The sequence below is a fragment of the Arvicola amphibius genome, chromosome 13, assembly GCF_903992535.2.
Source record: "Arvicola amphibius chromosome 13, mArvAmp1.2, whole genome shotgun sequence".
NCBI lineage: Eukaryota > Metazoa > Chordata > Mammalia > Rodentia > Cricetidae > Arvicola > Arvicola amphibius.
This window is the reverse complement of record NC_052059.1, coordinates 5,822,219-5,840,968: the sequence shown is the minus strand read 5'-3', so window position 1 is coordinate 5,840,968 and position 18,750 is coordinate 5,822,219. Positions and strand designations below refer to the sequence as shown.

At 46.1% G+C, this 18,750-nt stretch overlaps 1 protein-coding gene across 2 annotated transcripts in view; it reads right to left on the bottom strand.

Annotated features, from left to right (window-relative positions):
- Nucleotides 1–7,939, bottom strand: part of Dct (dopachrome tautomerase) — a 35,130-nt gene extending 27,191 nt beyond the window's left edge. For both annotated transcript variants that reach the window (XM_038310588.1, XM_038310589.1), the window contains exons 1-2: nt 7,645–7,939; nt 38–337 (exon numbers count right to left, since the gene is read on the bottom strand). In XM_038310588.1, the coding sequence (XP_038166516.1) occupies nt 38–337; nt 7,645–7,939 (595 nt within the window). The remainder of the gene's footprint in view (nt 1–37; nt 338–7,644) is intronic.
- Between the last annotated feature and the right edge of the window lie 10,811 nt (nt 7,940–18,750).

Genomic DNA, 18,750 nt, shown 5'->3' with positions numbered 1-18,750 from the left:
TCTAATAACGGAGGTTAAACCTATGGGGAAAACCCACCTAATAACGTGTCTCGAACAGAATAGTAATGGAGCCAGACAAAAAAGTCATACACGCTGCAGTTGGCGACCTGTGGCTGGGTTCGGTTGGGTCCCAGCAGTCCCAGCCAGTGCTGTGTGGTGATCACGTAGTCTGGATGGACAGTTTTCTTCGCCAGGTCTAAGGCGGCCAGGAACTGCTCCCTCTCCTGGGGAGTCAGGGAATGGATATTCTGCCGCACAACACGTGGCTTCCTCTCCTCACAGCTGGGGCCGGTCCAGCCAAACTTGCAGTCTCCACAATTATAACCAGCGAAGTTTCCTGGTTCATAACAAGGGGACAATGGGGAGTGGGGGTGAGGTTATTCACTTTGGAAGAAAGTTCTCATTTGGAATTCCGGGTAGAATGGAAGAGCCGAGATGTTAGGAGGACCCACACAGAGAAAGCACAGGACAGGGCCCCTGAGAACCCAGGCCCGATGCTGCTGCCTTATTCTTGGCCTTACAGCCTCTATGACTATATTACTGTACAACAATCATTTTTCTCGTTCCCAGGACCTCAGCATGTGTCTAGTTTTGGAAATCAGGTTTTCAAGATGGCAGTTAAGCCAAATGAGGATGTTGGAGCATCATCCCCTCACCCAGTATGAATGCAATCTCTGTACACACAGAAGGAGGGACACGTGAGAATACACGGAGCTCACCTGGACCAAGGGATCTGAGAATCAGAAACCAGCCCTGCTCACACCTTGTTCTCGGGCCTCCACCTCGAGAACTAGTAGAAAATGAATTCTGCTCCTTCTGCCACACAGTTTGCAAAGGCTTGTTGTGGCAACCCTAGCAAAGGGACTCTCCTAACCCTTGTGTCCTGAAGCTCTCTCTTCGGACATCCTCTCCACGTCCCAACCTGGCATGACCTCACTAAGCTCTGCTGTCCAACAGCCCACACCACTGGGCCATCACAGACTGATCCATTGGCTTAACAATTCCAACACACAGGAGACAGAGGCAGGTTGATCTCTGTGAGTTCAAGGCTAGCCTGGTCTACTAGTGAGTTCCAGGACAAGACAGCCAGGTTTGCACTGAGAAATCCTGTCTCTAAATAATTATGATAGCAAAGAAGCTGACTTCAGCATTACTCTAAAAATCCTGGTTTATTTCACCAAGGAGACTGTGTTAAGACAAAAAAAAAAATCAATGGTGTCTGGCAGATCATAAAAGTGAATTACAGACCATAATGTCAAGAAGTGCAAATCGTTTAGAATTTGCTGTCTGCGACCAAACACCTGTGCTCTCCCACACGCAGGGAACAAGAACTAGTGAGCAAGTTCTACGGCGTCCCTGAGGACTGGTGGCCAAGTCCAAGTTCTTTGCCTGCCTTTGCCTCTTATACCTGTTGGTTTCCTTTGGGCATAATCAGCGCCTCACCCTTAGGTGCTCATCCATCTGAGAAGGAAAGTTCAGCTATTATTCCCACAAGAAGATAAAAGTGCTTATCTCCAGAACATTAAAGTCATTCCGAGATGTAATGCCAACAACCAGGACCCTGCTCAGCCACAGTCTCTACCTCACGCCCCCGCGATTATTACCTGTTCCTTCTTGTGCCTGGGACACTTTCTCTTACCTTCTTCCTAAATCCCTTTCTGCATGAGCTACTCGCCCACCGTTTATGCCATGTTCTACCAGAACTGGCTGAGGAGGTGTGGAACCCAGAGCTTCGCACATGCAAGGCACTGAGCTGCACTCCCAGCCTGGGTCCCAGCAGATGGAAGGACCCAAGCTGCATCCCCTCAGCCACTTCCACTCCCCTTTATTCAAGTATTTACTTTTAATCATCAAGGAGCCCTGGCTCAGTGGTGGAACTCATGATTTCTACCGCAGCATCATCAGGACAAAAAGAGAGAGCAAGAAAAGACATGCCACCCACTGGGGTAACTTTTACAGAGATAAGTGATTGAACGAATTTTATCTCTGACCAACACTTACTACTCAATTGAGCACTCCATTAAACTTGCAGCTGTTTTTAAAAGTCTACTCTGAAAGTACATAGTCATCCATGGGATGGCTTCAATGGGAGAGAAGCAAGACCAGTGTGGAGCAGGAGGCCAACAGCGGTGGACAGGGGGATGTACAAAGGCAAAGGGTATATGTGCCTTTTGCTCTCAGTGTGTGTGTGTGTGTGTGTGTGTGTGTGTGTGTGTGTGTGTGTGTGTGTTGTTGTTGTTGTTGTTGATGATGATGATGCTGTGTGTTCAATGTCTATGTGAGTCTGTGTACATGTGTGAATGTGTGCATGTCGGAGGTCAACATCAAGTGTCTTCTATTCTGTGAAACACTCTCTCACTAAGCCTAGGGCTCACCAATTCAGCTAGGCTGTCTGTCTGGCCAACAGGCTCCAGGAAGTCATCTGTCTCCACCTCCAGCGCTGGAGTTACAAGCGCACATGGAGAGCTGGAGAGCTGGTTCAGAGGACCCAGGATGAATTCCAAGCCTGCACATGGTAGTTCACAGCTGTCAGCAACTCCTGTTCCAAGGGATCTGATGCCTTCTGGCTCCCGCCATCTTCCAGGTACCAGGCATGCACTCACCTGGTACACATATATACATGCAAGAAGATGCTCGTAGACACGAAATAAAAATAAATAAATAAATAAATAAATAAATAAATAAATAAATAAATAAATAAATAAAGGCTTGTAAAAAGAATGAAGTCTTTTAGAGGGAGACCTGAGGGACATGGAAGGCAGTAAGCTGGATTGTCTGAAGGCACTGTCTAGCCTGTGATGCTTACTGGACCTTAATGAAAGGCCTATAGTCACAGAAACCCAAGTGGTAGGCACTAGGAGCAAAATCTGAAAGGCTGATAGTTGGCATTGTGTTATCTTACACAAACACTCTCTTTCATTAAAATAAATCAATAAAGTCGTAACAGAAGGTCAACAAAGTTCTGAACCTCTCTGAGCTTGCCATATCAAAATAAGGGTTCTGCTCCACAGAGTTCTTGTGAGAAATAAGTGTGTTGCTGTAGGGAGGGCACAGGGAACAGTGTCCCGGGCACAACAAGCTCCACTCTACTGTTCCGTCTTCCAATGGCAGCGCGATGGCTAGTCTTCACTTGTCCCTATCTTGTGCCCTTGAACACTACGTCCATCGCCCCCTTTCTACACAAAACAGGATCAACACAACACTAAGTAAACGTCATTTACGTGAGTGATGGGAAGAACACTGGAAATTGGGGAAGGGGCATTTTTTAGGTACTGGGAAATACAAACATAAACAAGACACTGTTGTAGAGTAGAGGAAATGGGGAACGCGGGCACCAACACCACTGTAACTATAGGAGAGGTAAAAATGGGAAGAACCCGAGGTTTGGGATCTGACAAAAGACATGACCAGCATTCCTGGCTTAGAAGACAGCACTGCTTCACAGCTGAGAGGAACACAAAATTGTAATGGAAGTGAGTCTCACGTGCGGGCACTCATGCGCACATGCACACACACACACACACAGAGTCAACCACTCACCAGAATGTACTTGCTACTTGTGTATAATCCAGAAGCTTACTCAGTTAGAAAATTCCTTTTCTACATGTACATTGGTTCCCTTCTACTTTTAGCTTACAGACCTACCTGGTCTGTAGAATTTGTCAAAAGACCGGAAACAACGAGAAAATGTAACGTGTCAGCTTGGCACACATGCTGTGTATTTTTTTTTCTTTTTATTTTCTGGTTGTATCTTGCACCAGGCTAATACAAGTTACTCCTCTCCTTCATGGGTCAGTGGTAAGAAGTGCAAGAGGGACATAAAAAAAACCCAAAATAAAACAACAACAACTACATATTGTTGCTGCTGCTATTGCTGGGAAACAGGGAAGGAGAGAGGAGGACTCTAAGTCACACTGAGTGTGTTCTTGAGCAAAAACTAAATTTCAAGAGTCCAAATTCTCTCCCAACTTAAAACTAGGATGAGGAGGAGAAAACAGCCCCACACCACATGTCCCTACATGCACTGCGCGGCCCAAACTCAAAACGCTATTAGACTAACTAAGCTTAACGACCACCGATTAGTGAGTTTACAAGGAAGTCTAAATAGCCTACTCCTTTTAATTAGAGATTCTATTATTTTAATAACAATACTTTATACTCACAGAGTTTCTTTCATCTGCAGAGCTCAAAAAGGCTTTACAAGTGTGGTTTCATCATTATCCCCATTTCAGAGATTGGAAAATGAGGCACTTAGTCACTTGTACAAACAAGAAGTTCTCAGCCAACTGTTCACAAACTAGGTGGTGCCCAAGGATTTCAAAAGCCCAAAGGTACAGCTGCAACTGGCGTCTGCTCATAAATGCTAACTGTCAGGTGAGCCTCCGAATGTGGTGGCCAACACCCAAGCCTCCCGACTTTATAATTAATTCTTGACAATTGTATTCAGTACTTTTTCCCCAGTTTATCCCAATAGAGAATAGGAAAATGATTTATCCCAATGGAGAATAAAGAAATGCTCTGTAGAGAATTGGGGCACAGAATTTGCTTATTTTAGTTTAGTTTTTTTTTTTTTTTAAGTTTTCCTTTATGGATCCTATAGTAGAAAGCTTGGAATCACGATTTTCTCAACGAATCAGCAAGTGCAAAGGTCACAGCACTCTGGTGGCCAGATGTTAATATCCATTTCTGCCTTAGAAACTTCGGGGTGACCAGGAGAGTCCCAGGTTCTCTGTTTGCAAGATATTTTGAGGGCTCCCAGAGCCTTTGGGAGGCTAAAAGTCAGACACAAATTCCACAGAGTACCTGAAAACTACGAAAACACTACCCAATGACGGTAAATCGCTCACTCTTTAAGGAGGAAAAAAAACGGCCATGTGTTTGTCTTTGAAACTTCGACGTGTCACAGAATGATGACAGCTAGGACACAAAGCGGCTTTCCATTGAAAGCCTCTAAGATTTAGTCCTGTGTCTCAAGACTCCGGGAAACACCAAGAAAAATGGAGCCGAAGGGGGACTGAGCATGTAGCTCAGTGGGAGAGTGTCTGCTTAGTGTGGGTAAGCCCCAGCTGGGTTCAGGTTCCAGAATTTCAAAAGGAAAGGTTTTGTTAAGTTGAGAAAAGGAGAAGGAAGAGGCGGTGGGCCCATCACTTCCTCTTACAACCTGTGGACCGGCCTGAAACACACTGTGTTCAGTGAAACAAACCCCCCAATGCCCAGTAATGCCTGGCTCCTCCTAACGGAGGCATTTGACGTGGGCAGCTAACCAGAAGGGATGGGAGTGGTGGGTTAGCAGGGACAAGGGCGGAGGAGGAAACACAGCGGGGAAGGAGCACAGAGACAGAGTAGCACAGTGTGACTAAGGTTTGGATATTCATTCTCCGTTCAGCACGGTTCAATATGAGATATTGTACATGTAAGAACGCGCTGCCAGGCTAAAATGCATTTTAAGTCTCCCTGCAAAGCCACAAAGTCAAGAAAGGCAAGGGAACTTCTTGGAGGTGGTGGACGTGTTCATTACCTTAATTAATGTAAGAGGAACAGGAAAGTGAGGCTACACTTACTAAATTGCACATATAGATTGTGTGCAGAATTTTCTGTAACAATTGTGCTTTTTTAGTCTTTTTTATGTATGCGTCTGGATGTTTGTCTGATTGTACATCTGCACACCAGAAGAGGGCATCAGATCCCATGGGATGAGTGATAGATGGCTGTGTGCCATGTGGGTGTGAGATTTGAACTCAGGACCTCTGGTAGAGCATCCCGTGCACGTAACCACTGGGCCATCTCTTCAGTCACAGCAACTACCCTTCCTAAAGCTGGATAAAAGGAATAATTTACCAAACTAAGTATTACGAGCAGTAGCTCTTAAGCCGTCTTAACAGACGTGTGCATGCAGCAGAGAAGGAGCTGGGGTCCTGAGTGAGCAGCAGGCAAATGAACCATGGGAAGGAGGCAAACACAGGCAGAGGATGGGTCCTCGAGGGTGGTCAGGGGTGATCAGTGCGGGGACTTGGAGACTCAGCGCCGTGAGGAAGCCCTGCTTCTAGGAATTGGCCTCTGGAAATGGGATGTCTTTCCATGTGAAAGGGTGTCACTCTGACTCTTCCCGGTGAATAACCAAACACTTCCTCAACAAAGAGAAGCAACAAGCCTTCTATTCTGCTACACCCAGCCATTTTTACTTCTGCTTCCTAAAAGCAAGTGTGCTTGTGCTGAGTGGAAACTACACGGGTGGGGTAGCATGAGCTAACTGCTTTATCTGACCGACTAGAGCATTCTGCCCATCTACCAAAGAGATCCTCAGCTTTTGGAAGACAGGGAGTTTGCCATCTATTGATATGGAAATCACTGCCATAAAAGGCTCTGAAGGTTTGGAGCCAAGGTTACCCCTGCTAGTGTGGTTTCAAATACCACCAGTGTGGAATCCAGGGTCCCTCCCCCAGCGGGACTGAACACCTACAAAATATGTCTATGAAAACAAATGCTTTAATGGCTCAAAAACTGATATATTCAATATGCAATCACAACTTTAGTCACCATTGATATGCAGAGCAAAACCACCTGAAAAAAAAAAGGACCTGAAAAATCCTTTGACTCACGCAGTGTAAAACAATTACAAGGACTGAGGACACAGTTTACTGTTAGAGCCCTTGCCTGGCATAAGCACGGTCCTAGGTCCAGACTCTCGGGGCTTCTAACATGACGGCAAAAGCAGCATGACAAAATTATAAGGGCAGAACTTTCTAGGGTCTTGCACCTTCCCTTTCTGATAGCGTTTCGGACCCTGACACAGCTGGACCCTGTGTTTCAGCAGCATGTGAGAAGGCAGAAACATGCCGGAAGGGAAGGCGGCATGAAGCTGGCCACTGAGGGACAATGTCCAGGGGCTGTGGTGGAGGGGCTGCTCGCCCTCCCAGACACTGAATTCTCATCACAATGGTTTCTGGAAACCAGAATGACTGGGATAGAGAAAGAGTGAAAAAGCCTGGAAAGGCAGAGAAAATGCAGATTTCAAACAAACAGGTATTGGGGGAAACAGGATTACACGGGAAGGACAGTGAGCAGGTCTGTTAGTGGCTCGGGTGGAGCTCAGACAGCGAACAAAAGCTGCTGAATCCTCACAACACTTTACTGAGGAAACTGCTTTGCTCCATCTCCCCAACGTTGGCCAAGTTACAGTCCAGTCCTGGCTTGAACAGGGCAGGCGGACAGTTAGTGGTCTCTTCAAATCATGAGAAACGCTGAGGCCAGGTATCGGCAGCACCTGCCTCCTCCTATGGCCGGCTGCCAAGCCGTACCCAACACCCAGCAAGTGTGAACCCATTGCAGGAGAGGCCCCGAACCATCTTGAAAGGACTTGTTCTTGTTTCAAAAGCAGGCTCCCCAACTCTACAGCCTCCCCTCCCAACAGACAAGCCAAAGGTATGTTGGCATGTGTTCAGAAATCCAGGTTTGGCCCACAGAGTGTTGATTTAGTTTTCCTAAGTACATGTACATGGAGCGGAAGATGCACCCAGCCTTACTGAACAGACTTGCCCCCGAAACACCAGTCTCATCTCCGACTCAGGAGGGCTCACTTTCCCTGTGAGGATTCTCCACCGAGGTCAGATTCAAAGTGAAGCAGCATCTACCCAAGGGCCTCACCTGCACACTTGCACGTCCGGTTGAAGAATTTTCTTGGCCATTGTTCACGGTCATCCTGGTTCCGGAGGATGTAAGGGCCACTCCAGGGCCTGGTGTCTGTCTGCACCTCTGCGCACTGCCCGCGGCCCTCTAGAGATCCACAGATGTTGGCCAGCTCAGGGCCCAGGGGTGGGCAGCACTCTTTGCTCAGCACCCCTTCCAAAGTCATGCAGACCCGGGGAAACTGAGCCCGAACTCCTGGCAGAATTCCGCACCCCAGGCAAGCCAGCAGAAGCCCCCATTGCACAAGGCCCATGCCTTCGTAATTGGGAGACCCGAGCAGGCGTCCCACCTCTGTTCTGCCTGGCTTTCCCTCTTGCCTTCTACTCCTGAATTCAGGGGCGTTCGCTCACTCAAATTCCCTTCCCTTTCCTGATCTTTTCTTTTTTCCTGTTTGTTTGTTTTTCAGTTCCAGCCCTTTTCTCTCCCTCTCAAAATTCCCACCTAAATTGCAGAAACTGCACGTGTGCACATGCGTACATGCCTGTGCACATTTGTGTGACTCAGACAGCTAACACAAATTTAATTTCGGCAGAAGCTCCTCCACCATCAAATTTAATGAGGGGAACACTTCTCGCCAGCCCTCCCCGTTAAATCAGGCTCTGTCTAATTGAGTTAATTTACAGAGTGCTCTAGCCATACTGCTTATTATGCTGCTGTTCCTAGGCCCCCTCCTTCTTCCCTTAGCCCTTGACTTTAATTGCCTTGAACTCAGTTCAAAAGCCAAGCACCGTGCTGCCTTTATTCTCTCTGCCTCGCCAAGCCACGGGGCCTGATGGGGTTGGGGGAAAGGCTGGGAGAAGCCATCATTAGGGGGATTATAACTAGAGAAATCCTCTTTGTTAGCACATGACCCTAGGTACACAATGAAGCTGATAAAGTGTCTGGCTTTGTGTCAGGAGGGCAAAGCCAGCCTCTTTATTGGGCTCATGTGCCCCAGCCAAGCTTGTGACCTCAGATTTGCCAGTGTGTCAATAGACGCAGTGAGCATTCCGTCAAAGGCCCCTTACGGACCTGCACAACGACTGAGCACGGCTCCCCTCATGACTGCCTACTGACGTGGGAGAGAGGCCGCCACAGGAGATCATGCAGCCCCTGGAATAAAGAAGCGTTTATCTAAGGCAGGGTACAAGGAACTGCTTTGTTGTGCAATTAGGAATCCTCTTGCCTCCAGATAATAACCCCCTCTTCTCTTGCCTAGCTCATCCATGCAGCAGGCTGTTTTTGATTTTCATGGGAGAGAATGGTACCCGCGATTCACAATGACCATCTTGCTGTAAGGACGGCAATGGGACAAGTCGGACTGAGGTTTGCAAGGAAATCTTTTGACATAATCAAGCTTAAGCCTAGGAAGCAATGATCCTGCATGCTTCTTCTGGGGGAAGCTTGCAAGCGTGCAGATGGGCAATGGTGGCCAACTGTCAGAGTGTTTGCTCCTTCGTGGCGGGGACAGGACTGTCTTGGTGCTGGGAGATCTAGACAAACTGCTGACTTGAAATTGCTCCTGCTGGAGTCTGAGAATATCTTATACATGGACATAAAGCACCTAGTATTAAATTTCTAAGGAAATCTTAAGGTTGAATTAAGAATTGCATGTGTAGTGGCCCATGAGTTTAAGCCCTGCATTCAGAATGTAGAGGCAGGTGAATCTGTATGAGTTCAAGGCCATCCTTGTTTGCCCATGAGTTTCAGGATGGATATAGCTATGTAGAGAGACACGAAGGAGGAGGAGGAGGAGGAGGAGGAGGAGGAGGAGGAGGAGGAGGAGGAGGAGGAGGAGGAGAAGAAGAAGAAGAAGAAGAAGAAGAAGAAGAAGAAGAAGAAGAAGAAGAAGAAGAAGAAGAAGAAGAAGAAGAAGAAGAGTGGGAGGAGGAGAAGGAGGAGGGAGGAGGGAAGAAGAGGGAAGAGGGAAGGAGGGAAGAGAAGGGAGGAAGGAAGGAAGGAAGGAAGGAAGGAAGGAGAAAGAAAGAAAGAAAGAAAGAAAGAAAGAAAGAAAGAAAGAAAGAAAGAAAGAAAGAAAAAGAAAAAAAGAAAGAAAAGATAAGAGATCAAGAAAAAAGAAAGAAAGAAAAAGAAACATGGGTTTCCCTCTGCATGCATTCTGCTCTACCCCTATGGTACTAAGCTGTGACTACTCAACGGCAGTTTGTACCTCTGGGTTCTCAACCTTGAGTCAGACTCTTGATGATGTCACAGGGCATCAGCAGTGTGTGTGTGTGTGTGTGTGTGTGTGTGTGTGCTCGCGCGCATTTCTGCATGCAGGTGTGGGCTCTCACAGTACACATGCTTTGGCAGGCATGCATGTGTACATGTTTGTATGTGCAATCAGAGGCCAAAGATGAACACAAAGTGTCTTCCCCTGTCACTTTCCACTTGCTGTTTTGAGACGGAGTCCCCAGTGAACCATTTGGTAGAGCATCTGACGAGGAAGTTTCAGGGATCTACCTCTTTCTGCCCCCCAGCACTGGGACTGCAAGGCTGTGTCGCCATTCCTGCTTTCTTCTGTGGATGCTGGGGATCTGAACTCGCACCATCAGGCTAACACAGCAGGCACGTTCCTGACTGATCATCTTCCCAGACTCACATCGGCATTGTCGAAAATCCTCCTGGTTCTGCTGCACAGCCAGCGTGTGGCAAGCCACAGTGTGGGAATAAACTCGAGCCCCAAATGGAGGCTTGCAGTGGTGTCAGCGGAAACCACGTATATTCTTTTCTTACGCCGTTGGAGTCGATTTCCACAAACTAGGGAGCGTCTACAGGAGACATTTGTTCTCTTGCAGTTCTGGGGACCCAGGGTCTGAAATCCAGGCATTGGTAAGGATAGCGTGTGTCAACAATCTGCAATCCTGTGGTAACCCTGCCCCTTCCAGCTGCTGACAGTCCTGGGTGTCTGCCTCTGACTTGAGTGTACCGTGCTGCAACTCCTGACATGGTCAGCAAGCATTTTCCTTCTTCATTTCTGCACCTGCCCTGAGTCTATCTCTTCCAAGGACACCAGCTGTGGGATAATGAGCCAACTGGGATAGTTCAGGATGCTGCCAGCTTGAGGTGATTATACCCATAAAAAGTTTTTTTTTTTCAAACTGGACCACATTTGCAGGGTCCGAGATTTGCATCTTTTGGAGGGTGATGTCAACTCCAGATACCACTGACAGAAAGAAACTTTACTATACTAGAATCATAATGCCTAAGAGTTGGAAAGGCCTAAAGACTTTTTGGACCCTATCATTCCATCTGTCTGTCTACTGATGTCCTCTCCAGGCCAGCACTGGAAGCCTGGGGACTTTAGTTTGTGCTCTGTGCGGTGGTGATGCTCTGTAGTTGTCAGAATCAAATTTCTAGGCCCCTGAAACTGGTGGACTTTGAACATTTCCCATCTCAGACTGTCCTGTTTCCTTTTCATTGCAGCTCCTGCCACGTAACCCATGCAATCTGACAACCCAGAGTCATTTTCCTGGCCCTGGTCTGAACTGTGAACCTCAGACCCAACTTTCACCTACACCAGTCCTGTCCAAGATCTAGACGCCGTCAAAGCAAAATCACGCTGTCTCGTCACATCTGCCCTCCTCCGGCCCCAGGACCAGACCCCACCACCGTCCTGGAATCTTCGAGTCCTCTCTTTCCTCCTTCCCTGTCAATGCTTCCTAACGCACTTCCGGTGAGATCAAACATCTCTCCACACGCTACTCATAGAACAGTCAGTGGAGCACAACCCGTGTTCCTGGCCTGCATCAGGATGAATACAGTACGGACAGAGAGTGGGAACCAGTGTTTAGAGGCTTGGCATTGCTCCAAGCTCCAGTACATGATCAGTCAGGTGCAAGCGTCATATGCACAGAGACCATGCGTGTTTTGATTCCATGTTGGCCTTCAAACTACTTTTCAGAAGTTCTGTACCATAGATAGCTTGGGAAGAACTAGACTAGAAGATCCAGCTGGCTCTGTCCACCGCCTGCCTCTCTCCTCCTCTGCAGAGCGCTGAAGACACTGAGACACAAACAGGTCCATTCATCTCCAGCTCGGCCATTGTGCTGCCTTTTCTCCTGCCTGGATTGCGCTCTCCTGGCTTCTGTCATTCGAGTGTCAGCTCCTGAGAGGAGCTGTCCTTTGCCGTTTGCTTTAGCAGCTTCTCAACCGGGGCACCTTGCTATCATGTGCATGGTTTCATGTTCTCCCTAGAACTCATCTACTCGCTCGTTGTTATTTGGGCTTACAGAAGAGGAAGTGGAGGCTATGAGAGCTGGAGCTCGGTTAACACGGCAGTAGGAAAACCGTGTTTCCCTCTTTCGAGGTCCTGATCTTCTCAGTATGCTGCCTTGCTACCTTTATCTTCCCCGAGGAATCTGGGGCAATCCCTCAAAATGAGGAAAAGAAGGAAACATATTTCTTTTAAGATTTTACTTTTATATGTATGTGTGTGAGCCTATATGGAGGTATATGTGTGTGAGCCTATGTGGATGTATATGTGTGTGAGCCTATGTGAATGCATATGTGTGGCCTATGTAGATGTATATGTATGTGAGCCTATGTGGATGCATATGTGTGGCCTATGTTGATGTATATGTGTGTGAACCTATGTGGATGCATATGTGTGGCCTATGCAGATGTATATGTGTGTCAGCCTATGTGGATGCCTATGCACATTCCATGCAGGAGCCCGTGGAGTCCAGAAGAGGGCATCAGACCCCCTGGGACTGGAGTTCCAGGCAGTTATAAGTCACCATGTTGATACTGGGGCCCGAATTCAGGTTCTCTGCTAGAGGATCACATAATCTTGACCACTGGATCACCTGTGCAGGCCCAGGTGATCTTAATCTCCTACTCTATGCCAGGTACGGAACTACGCTTGCTTTCTTTCCTTCCATTGTCTCACCCAAACCATGAAGTGGGACATGGGGCACAGTTCCAATGGTAGAGAGCTTGCCTGGCACGTTCGATGGCTAGCACCTCATAACCCAGGCGTGGTGGCACACACCACCCAGCACTTGGGGTGCGGAGGTAGCAGGATCCAGCCATCCTCTGCTGCAGGGCAAGTCAAATACAAAGGCGCTCCTCTTTTACATGTAAGCAAATGGTTTTGCCGTTGCTACCCCAGTGGAGGAGACCGATGGCAATTGAGAATAAGGGATCTTGCTAGTTGTGGTGGTGCATGCTGGTAGGATTCGCTGAAGGAAGCAGAAGCAGGAGGATCGTGAGTCTGAGAATAAGGGATCAGTCGCTCCAGCTCGGCACAAACTAAATCACCCTTGGTGTCCCAATGTCAGCCTCCACAAAAGTCTGTTATGATGAAGTATCACGTGACATTGATATTTATGAGATCATCTAAGACACTTCTCATTGGAGGAATTTCTCTGCCAGCCTAGTACCCTCCTTAGAGGTACCAGCTTGTCCTGAACCTTACAGCCTTCTGAATCTCCCATGGCGTTTCTTTCTTTGCCTTGGTCAGGGATGACAGTTCTAAACCCTTAGCCCTCACAATGCACAACGGACTTAGGCAAAACCTAGTCTGTTATTCTGAGATTCTTATTTTATCATTTTGTGAATTTGTATGTTGTGGAAGCTGTTTCAGGCTCTTTGGGAAATGAAACAGAAAGATAAGCTATACAAACACACACACAAAGATTTCTGTATACATCTAAATGTGATAAAGACATAGCAGAGACAGGACTTAGGAAAGAATTCAAAAGGATTGATCGCTGAGAGGTGGATGGAGGTGACCTCACGCTGCAGATATAAGACAAAGGACTCTCCAAGCACAGGTATGATTGCAACTCTAAGACATTACAAAAGGGACGTCTGTGGGGCATTGAGCAGCAGAATCCAGGAGGACACCACACAGGGAAGACTGAAACTAGCTGTTGTCAATAAGAACTATAAAAAATTAAGATTCCCTTTGCCACTATACAATTTTATTATTTTAAATTTATTTTTAAATAAAAAAAATGATAAGAGGAAAAAAATTAAGATTCCCGTAATGAATGTCTAAACCCCACTGAAACTTACCAACGTTAGAACATGGATTTCCTTTGGGCTCTTGGTTATATTTTCCTCTGGAAGCTTAGTCTGGCAAGTTCTGACATCTCCAAATTTTAAAAATGTTTAAGGAACAAAATAATAATCTCTGTGAAGAGAAGCCATGTGTATCACAGAGCTAAGTGATCTCAGAGAAGGAGAGTTCTCTTCTAGAGAGTTGTTCTTTGTACCTTTTCTTCATGGTTGAGGCAGGAGTGAATTTAAAAAGACCTTCTGTGGACATTCCTTTTGTTGACAGCTCTTAGCACCACATCGCCTAAAGACTGAATACATATCCGAGGAAGGGAGCTAGACATGAGGATCTTTGAACCCAGATGGTTCAGGGTCAGGGTGTAAACCTTTGGCATCTAGGATGGCAGTGCCTAGCTTCACTTCTGAAACAGGAAACGATAGCTTGAATCTGGGCGAGCCACTGACAATCAATGGCTTAGAGTTGTTGCCAAGATTAACGCAGAGAAAACACGTGTGTTTTTCTTCTGGCTGTCAGCAAGCTGCCTGCTCCTTTCTCAATGGCCTCCGAATGGGAAAATCCTCCTTGTGTTTTAGCCCCCCGCTGGATTCCTCTGTTTGATGTCTTTTAATCTGTTCTCTACTGCTGCATCATGGGGCCTGAGATTAGATTCTTTTGCCTCCTGTATCCAAATTGTTTACTAAATCCTGGGCATCTGTCCTCACATGGTTGTTGCTTTCTCTGTCTGAGCCCTTTTCTTTCCTGGTGGTGTGAGGTGTTTTGTTTCTGTTTTGTTTTGTTTCCAGAGGAATTAATGGTTAGGAATGGACTGTGTGGCTTCTATTAAGTAGTTTTTCCCATGTAATTTTGATCGTCTATCCTGAGGCTCTGCTAAAGACCTTCTAATTCTGCACTACTCACGTTCCTACCTCAGTCCTCGGTACACCCTCCTGGGCCTCGAGGGCTGATTTTGTCGTTGTAGCCTGATGCTTCACCTGGTCCATGGGTTTTTGGTTGGGTGTTCCTTACATGCACCTCTACAACTTAATGAGAGATTTGGATGAGCAATTGGACGACTTCTGCTTCAAAATACCGATCTGTGGGAGGGAGATATAACTTCCCATTTGGCCCATTCTGCAATAAACCCAGTGTGCATGCACTCTGCACTTGCAGGAGGCTCTACACTGGTCAAGAGAACCTTAGTCCTGGCTTCCTGGCTGGTGAGTGTGCCGTTGAGAATGCGTAGGAGACGAGTGAGTGAATGCACACTGTGAGAGCATGAGGAGCTGAGTGTGGACCCCCAGCATCTGTGAGAAGCCAGGCCTGTAACACAGGTGGCTCATGGCCAGGCAGCCTAGACAAAACGGCAAGCGTTTAGATCAATTAGAACCTTCACCCCCCAAGGTAATACGGTGAATAAATACAGAGGACTATGTCTGACAACCTACTCTGCCTCAATATACACACACACACACACACACACACCACACACACACACACACACACACACACACCATCCACTTAGGGTCCTAAGAGGAAATACGCATATATAGATGTATGTGTTGATGTGTGCGTGTGTGTGCGTGTGTGTACGTGTGCATGTGGATCCGTATGCATGTGTGTGTGTTCATGCGTGTTTGCGTGTGTGTACATGTGTGCACGTGTGCATTTGTACGCTCACGTGTGTGCATGTGCAGATCTGTGTGTGCATGCATGTGTTCATGCATACATGTGTGTGCGCACATGTGTGTTCATGCATGTGTGTACATTGTGCGTGTGTGTACGCACACGTGTGCATGTGCGTGTATGTGCATGCTTGTGTATGTGAGTGCGCATGTGTGTGCTTGTGTGCGCGTGTGTGCTGTCAGGAAACAACACGGGCACTGTGTTCACTCTGATACCTACTTGTAAAGGATCTGGCCAGAAGCGCATCTCTGTCATCTCTGTGTCTATCTGTTCCTGCCAATCTGGAGGTCTAATGCATAGCAAGAAGCAGGTTGTGCAGCTATCACTGGGAAGAGGGCTTGAATGGACTGAGAAACAAGGAAGGAAGAGCCATCTGCTCTTGTGCGGCCTCTGAACATCTTGACTTTGAGCTGTGCATGTGTAAAACTTCCTTTTAGAATTCATGGTCATTAATAAAGCTGGAAATTTTGTGACGGTGAATATTTGTGAGGGTGGGGGATGCACTGGAGGAGCGTCCTGCAGGTAGCAATGATGAATTCCCACAAGCTGCTTTGTGCAGAAGGACAACTGGTTTTAAAGTTTATGGGAGTCAGGTGTGGCGGGACACACCTTTATCCCAGCACTCGGGAGGCAGAGGCAGGAAGATCTCTCTCTGTGTTTGAGGCCAATCTGGTCTAGTCTACAGAGTGAGTTCCAGGACAATCAGGACTACAAAGAAACCTGTCTCAAAAAAAAATAAAGACAGAAAAAAGAAAAGACTGTGGGGAGAAACAAATAATTTAGTAGCTCCGTGACCATGAACAAAATGGTTATTTAGTTTTTTAATATTTATTTATTTTAATTTGATGTGTATGAGTATTTGCCTTTATGTATGCATTGCTAAACATGCAAGCCTGGTGCCCATGGAGGCCAGAAGAGGGTGTTGGGTCCCCTGAAACTGGAGTTACAGATTGCTGTGAGCTGAAACCAAGCCTGGTCGTCTACAAGGGCAGCAAGTATTCTTTCCCTCCAGACCATCTCTGTGAGTCTCGGTTCTCTGTTATAAACCCTAGAGGACAGTATGGACTTCATAAAGCTTCCTGCTAGGGATCAGACACGCAATATAACTGTAGAGCCTGACACAGACGAGGACAGCGAGCGTCAGCCTCCAACAAACAGTGGCTATGGTTATGTTATTACAGCCAGAAAATACTCACGTAGAACCATGTCTGCCTTAATCCCACAACCTGGCAAACCACTGATCAGGATGTCATTGTTTATTTTTAGGAAACAATAACCTGATAGTCATACACTATTTTTATTATGTTTCAATGGACAGCTATGAGTGGCCAGAAATCCCATTAGAATACTGAAAATCCCCACTGAAAAAATCTTGACTCTAGAAATTATCAATGTGTTCTCTCCCTCTCTCTCTCTTTCTCTCTGACAAACACTTAAACACACATACATATGTAACCCTAAAACCTAATTACAAATACTTTTTAAATATTTTTCTCCTGGCAACTAACTCAGCATTTTTAACTCTTAACATATGAAAAATATTTTTGTCCGCAGTTGTAATATTTCTAGCCAGAAAAGGAAGTAACTGTTCTTTCTTAGATTAGACTGAGTTAAATGCTATTTTCAAATACACTATGATCATCTTGGAACTTCAGGTCCCCATCATTAATTATAACAACTATATATGAGGACAAAGTGTATCAAGTCACAGAGGCCTGGGGATAAACTGGATGTGAGAAATAACTTCAAGAAGTGAAACAAACGAATAAAATAATTAAAAACAAGAAAAAATAGTGTTCAAAATGTCTTAACCTAAATCTGATGCCCGTAGAGACTAAATAATTTCTAACTGTGGTTGGAAAGTGCCGACCACTGTGTCTGTCACGCACTCTGCCATGGCTCCTTTTCATGTAACTGCACCTGTACTGGGTAAGCCGATCTTAATGGATCAATACACACATTCATGTAGAAGCACACACAAACACACGCCCCCTCAAGAAAGTAATTCTTAAGCATTCAGTTTATTTGATAAGCTATAGAAATGAACTATGTTCTTTAAAATCATGGCAGATAGCTGCATAGAATGCATACATTTTACTGTTAAAAATTTTTCATTTCTTAAAAGCATGCTAGCATTAAAAAAAAATAAACAGAAAAGTAGAAAAAAAAACAAGAGGGCCGGGCGGTGGTGGCGCACGCCTTTAATCCCAGCACTCGGGAGGCAGAGGCAGGCGGATCTCTGAGTTAGAGACCAGCCTGGTCTACAAGAGCTAGTTCCAGGACAGGCTCTAGAAACTACAGGGAAACCCTGTCTCGAAAAACCAAAAAAAAAAAAAAAAAAAAAAAAAAAAAAAAAAAAAAAAAAAAAAAACCAAGATAATTTCTTAGGCTTTGCTTTATCTTCAGTTGCTTGTTTAAGCAAAGGGCTCTTAGCGACCTCTCCAACATGATGGCTGCCCGCACGCTGCCCTGTCCCACCATGATGATGATAGACTGAACCTCTGGTCTGTAAGCCACCCAGTTAAATATTTTCCTTTGTAAAAGTTGCCATGGTCATAGTGTCTCTTCACAGCAATAGAAACCCTACTAAGACAGGAGTTGGTACTAGGGACAGAGGTATTGCTGGGAAGGGCCTGACCATGTTTTTGTTTGGAGGAATCTGGACTTGAGTCCTTTGGGTTAAGAAACCGCTAGAACACACTGAGCTCGGCATAATGGACTATACTAGAAGGAGATGGAAGGCAGTGGTATTGAGTACGAGTTGATGAACTGTGGAGCATGGGCTCAAGAGATTTCAGGAGAGAAGAATATTAATATGCGGCCTGGAGAGTATTCCTGTGATATTTTGGTGAAGAATGTGGTTGTCCAAAGAGTCTGACTGAGGCTAAAGTAAAGAGTTTTGGATTAATTCCATAGGCAGAATTTTAAATTTCAAAACAGCCTAGTATAGACTCGGTCATATGGTTGTTAGTGGTAACTCTAATGAAGATTTAAAAGGAAAAGGAGCAAGGTGAGCAGGGCAAACTAAAAAATGCAAAATTTGAGGAGAAAAGGAGCAACGGGAAGGAGAATGGAGCTAAATCCTAAATTCAAAGAGATAAACGATTAAGAAATGGAATAAAGGGAGTGGTGACCTCAGGGCAAGATCCCACCCAGCTGTTTCTAACTTGTGAAAAGGAATTAGAGCCAGGTGTGGTGGTGCTCACCTTTAAGCCCAGCACTCCAGAGGCTGGTGGATCTCCGGGTTTGGGGGAAGCCTGGTCCACAGAACAAGATCCAGAGCTTTGAATTTCCCATGTTATCAAGTTTTATAAACTAAGCTAAGGCATAGCTATAGTCTGAAGCTATGTGCTCTTCCATGCCCAACCTACAATGAATACATGTTATGATAATACAGG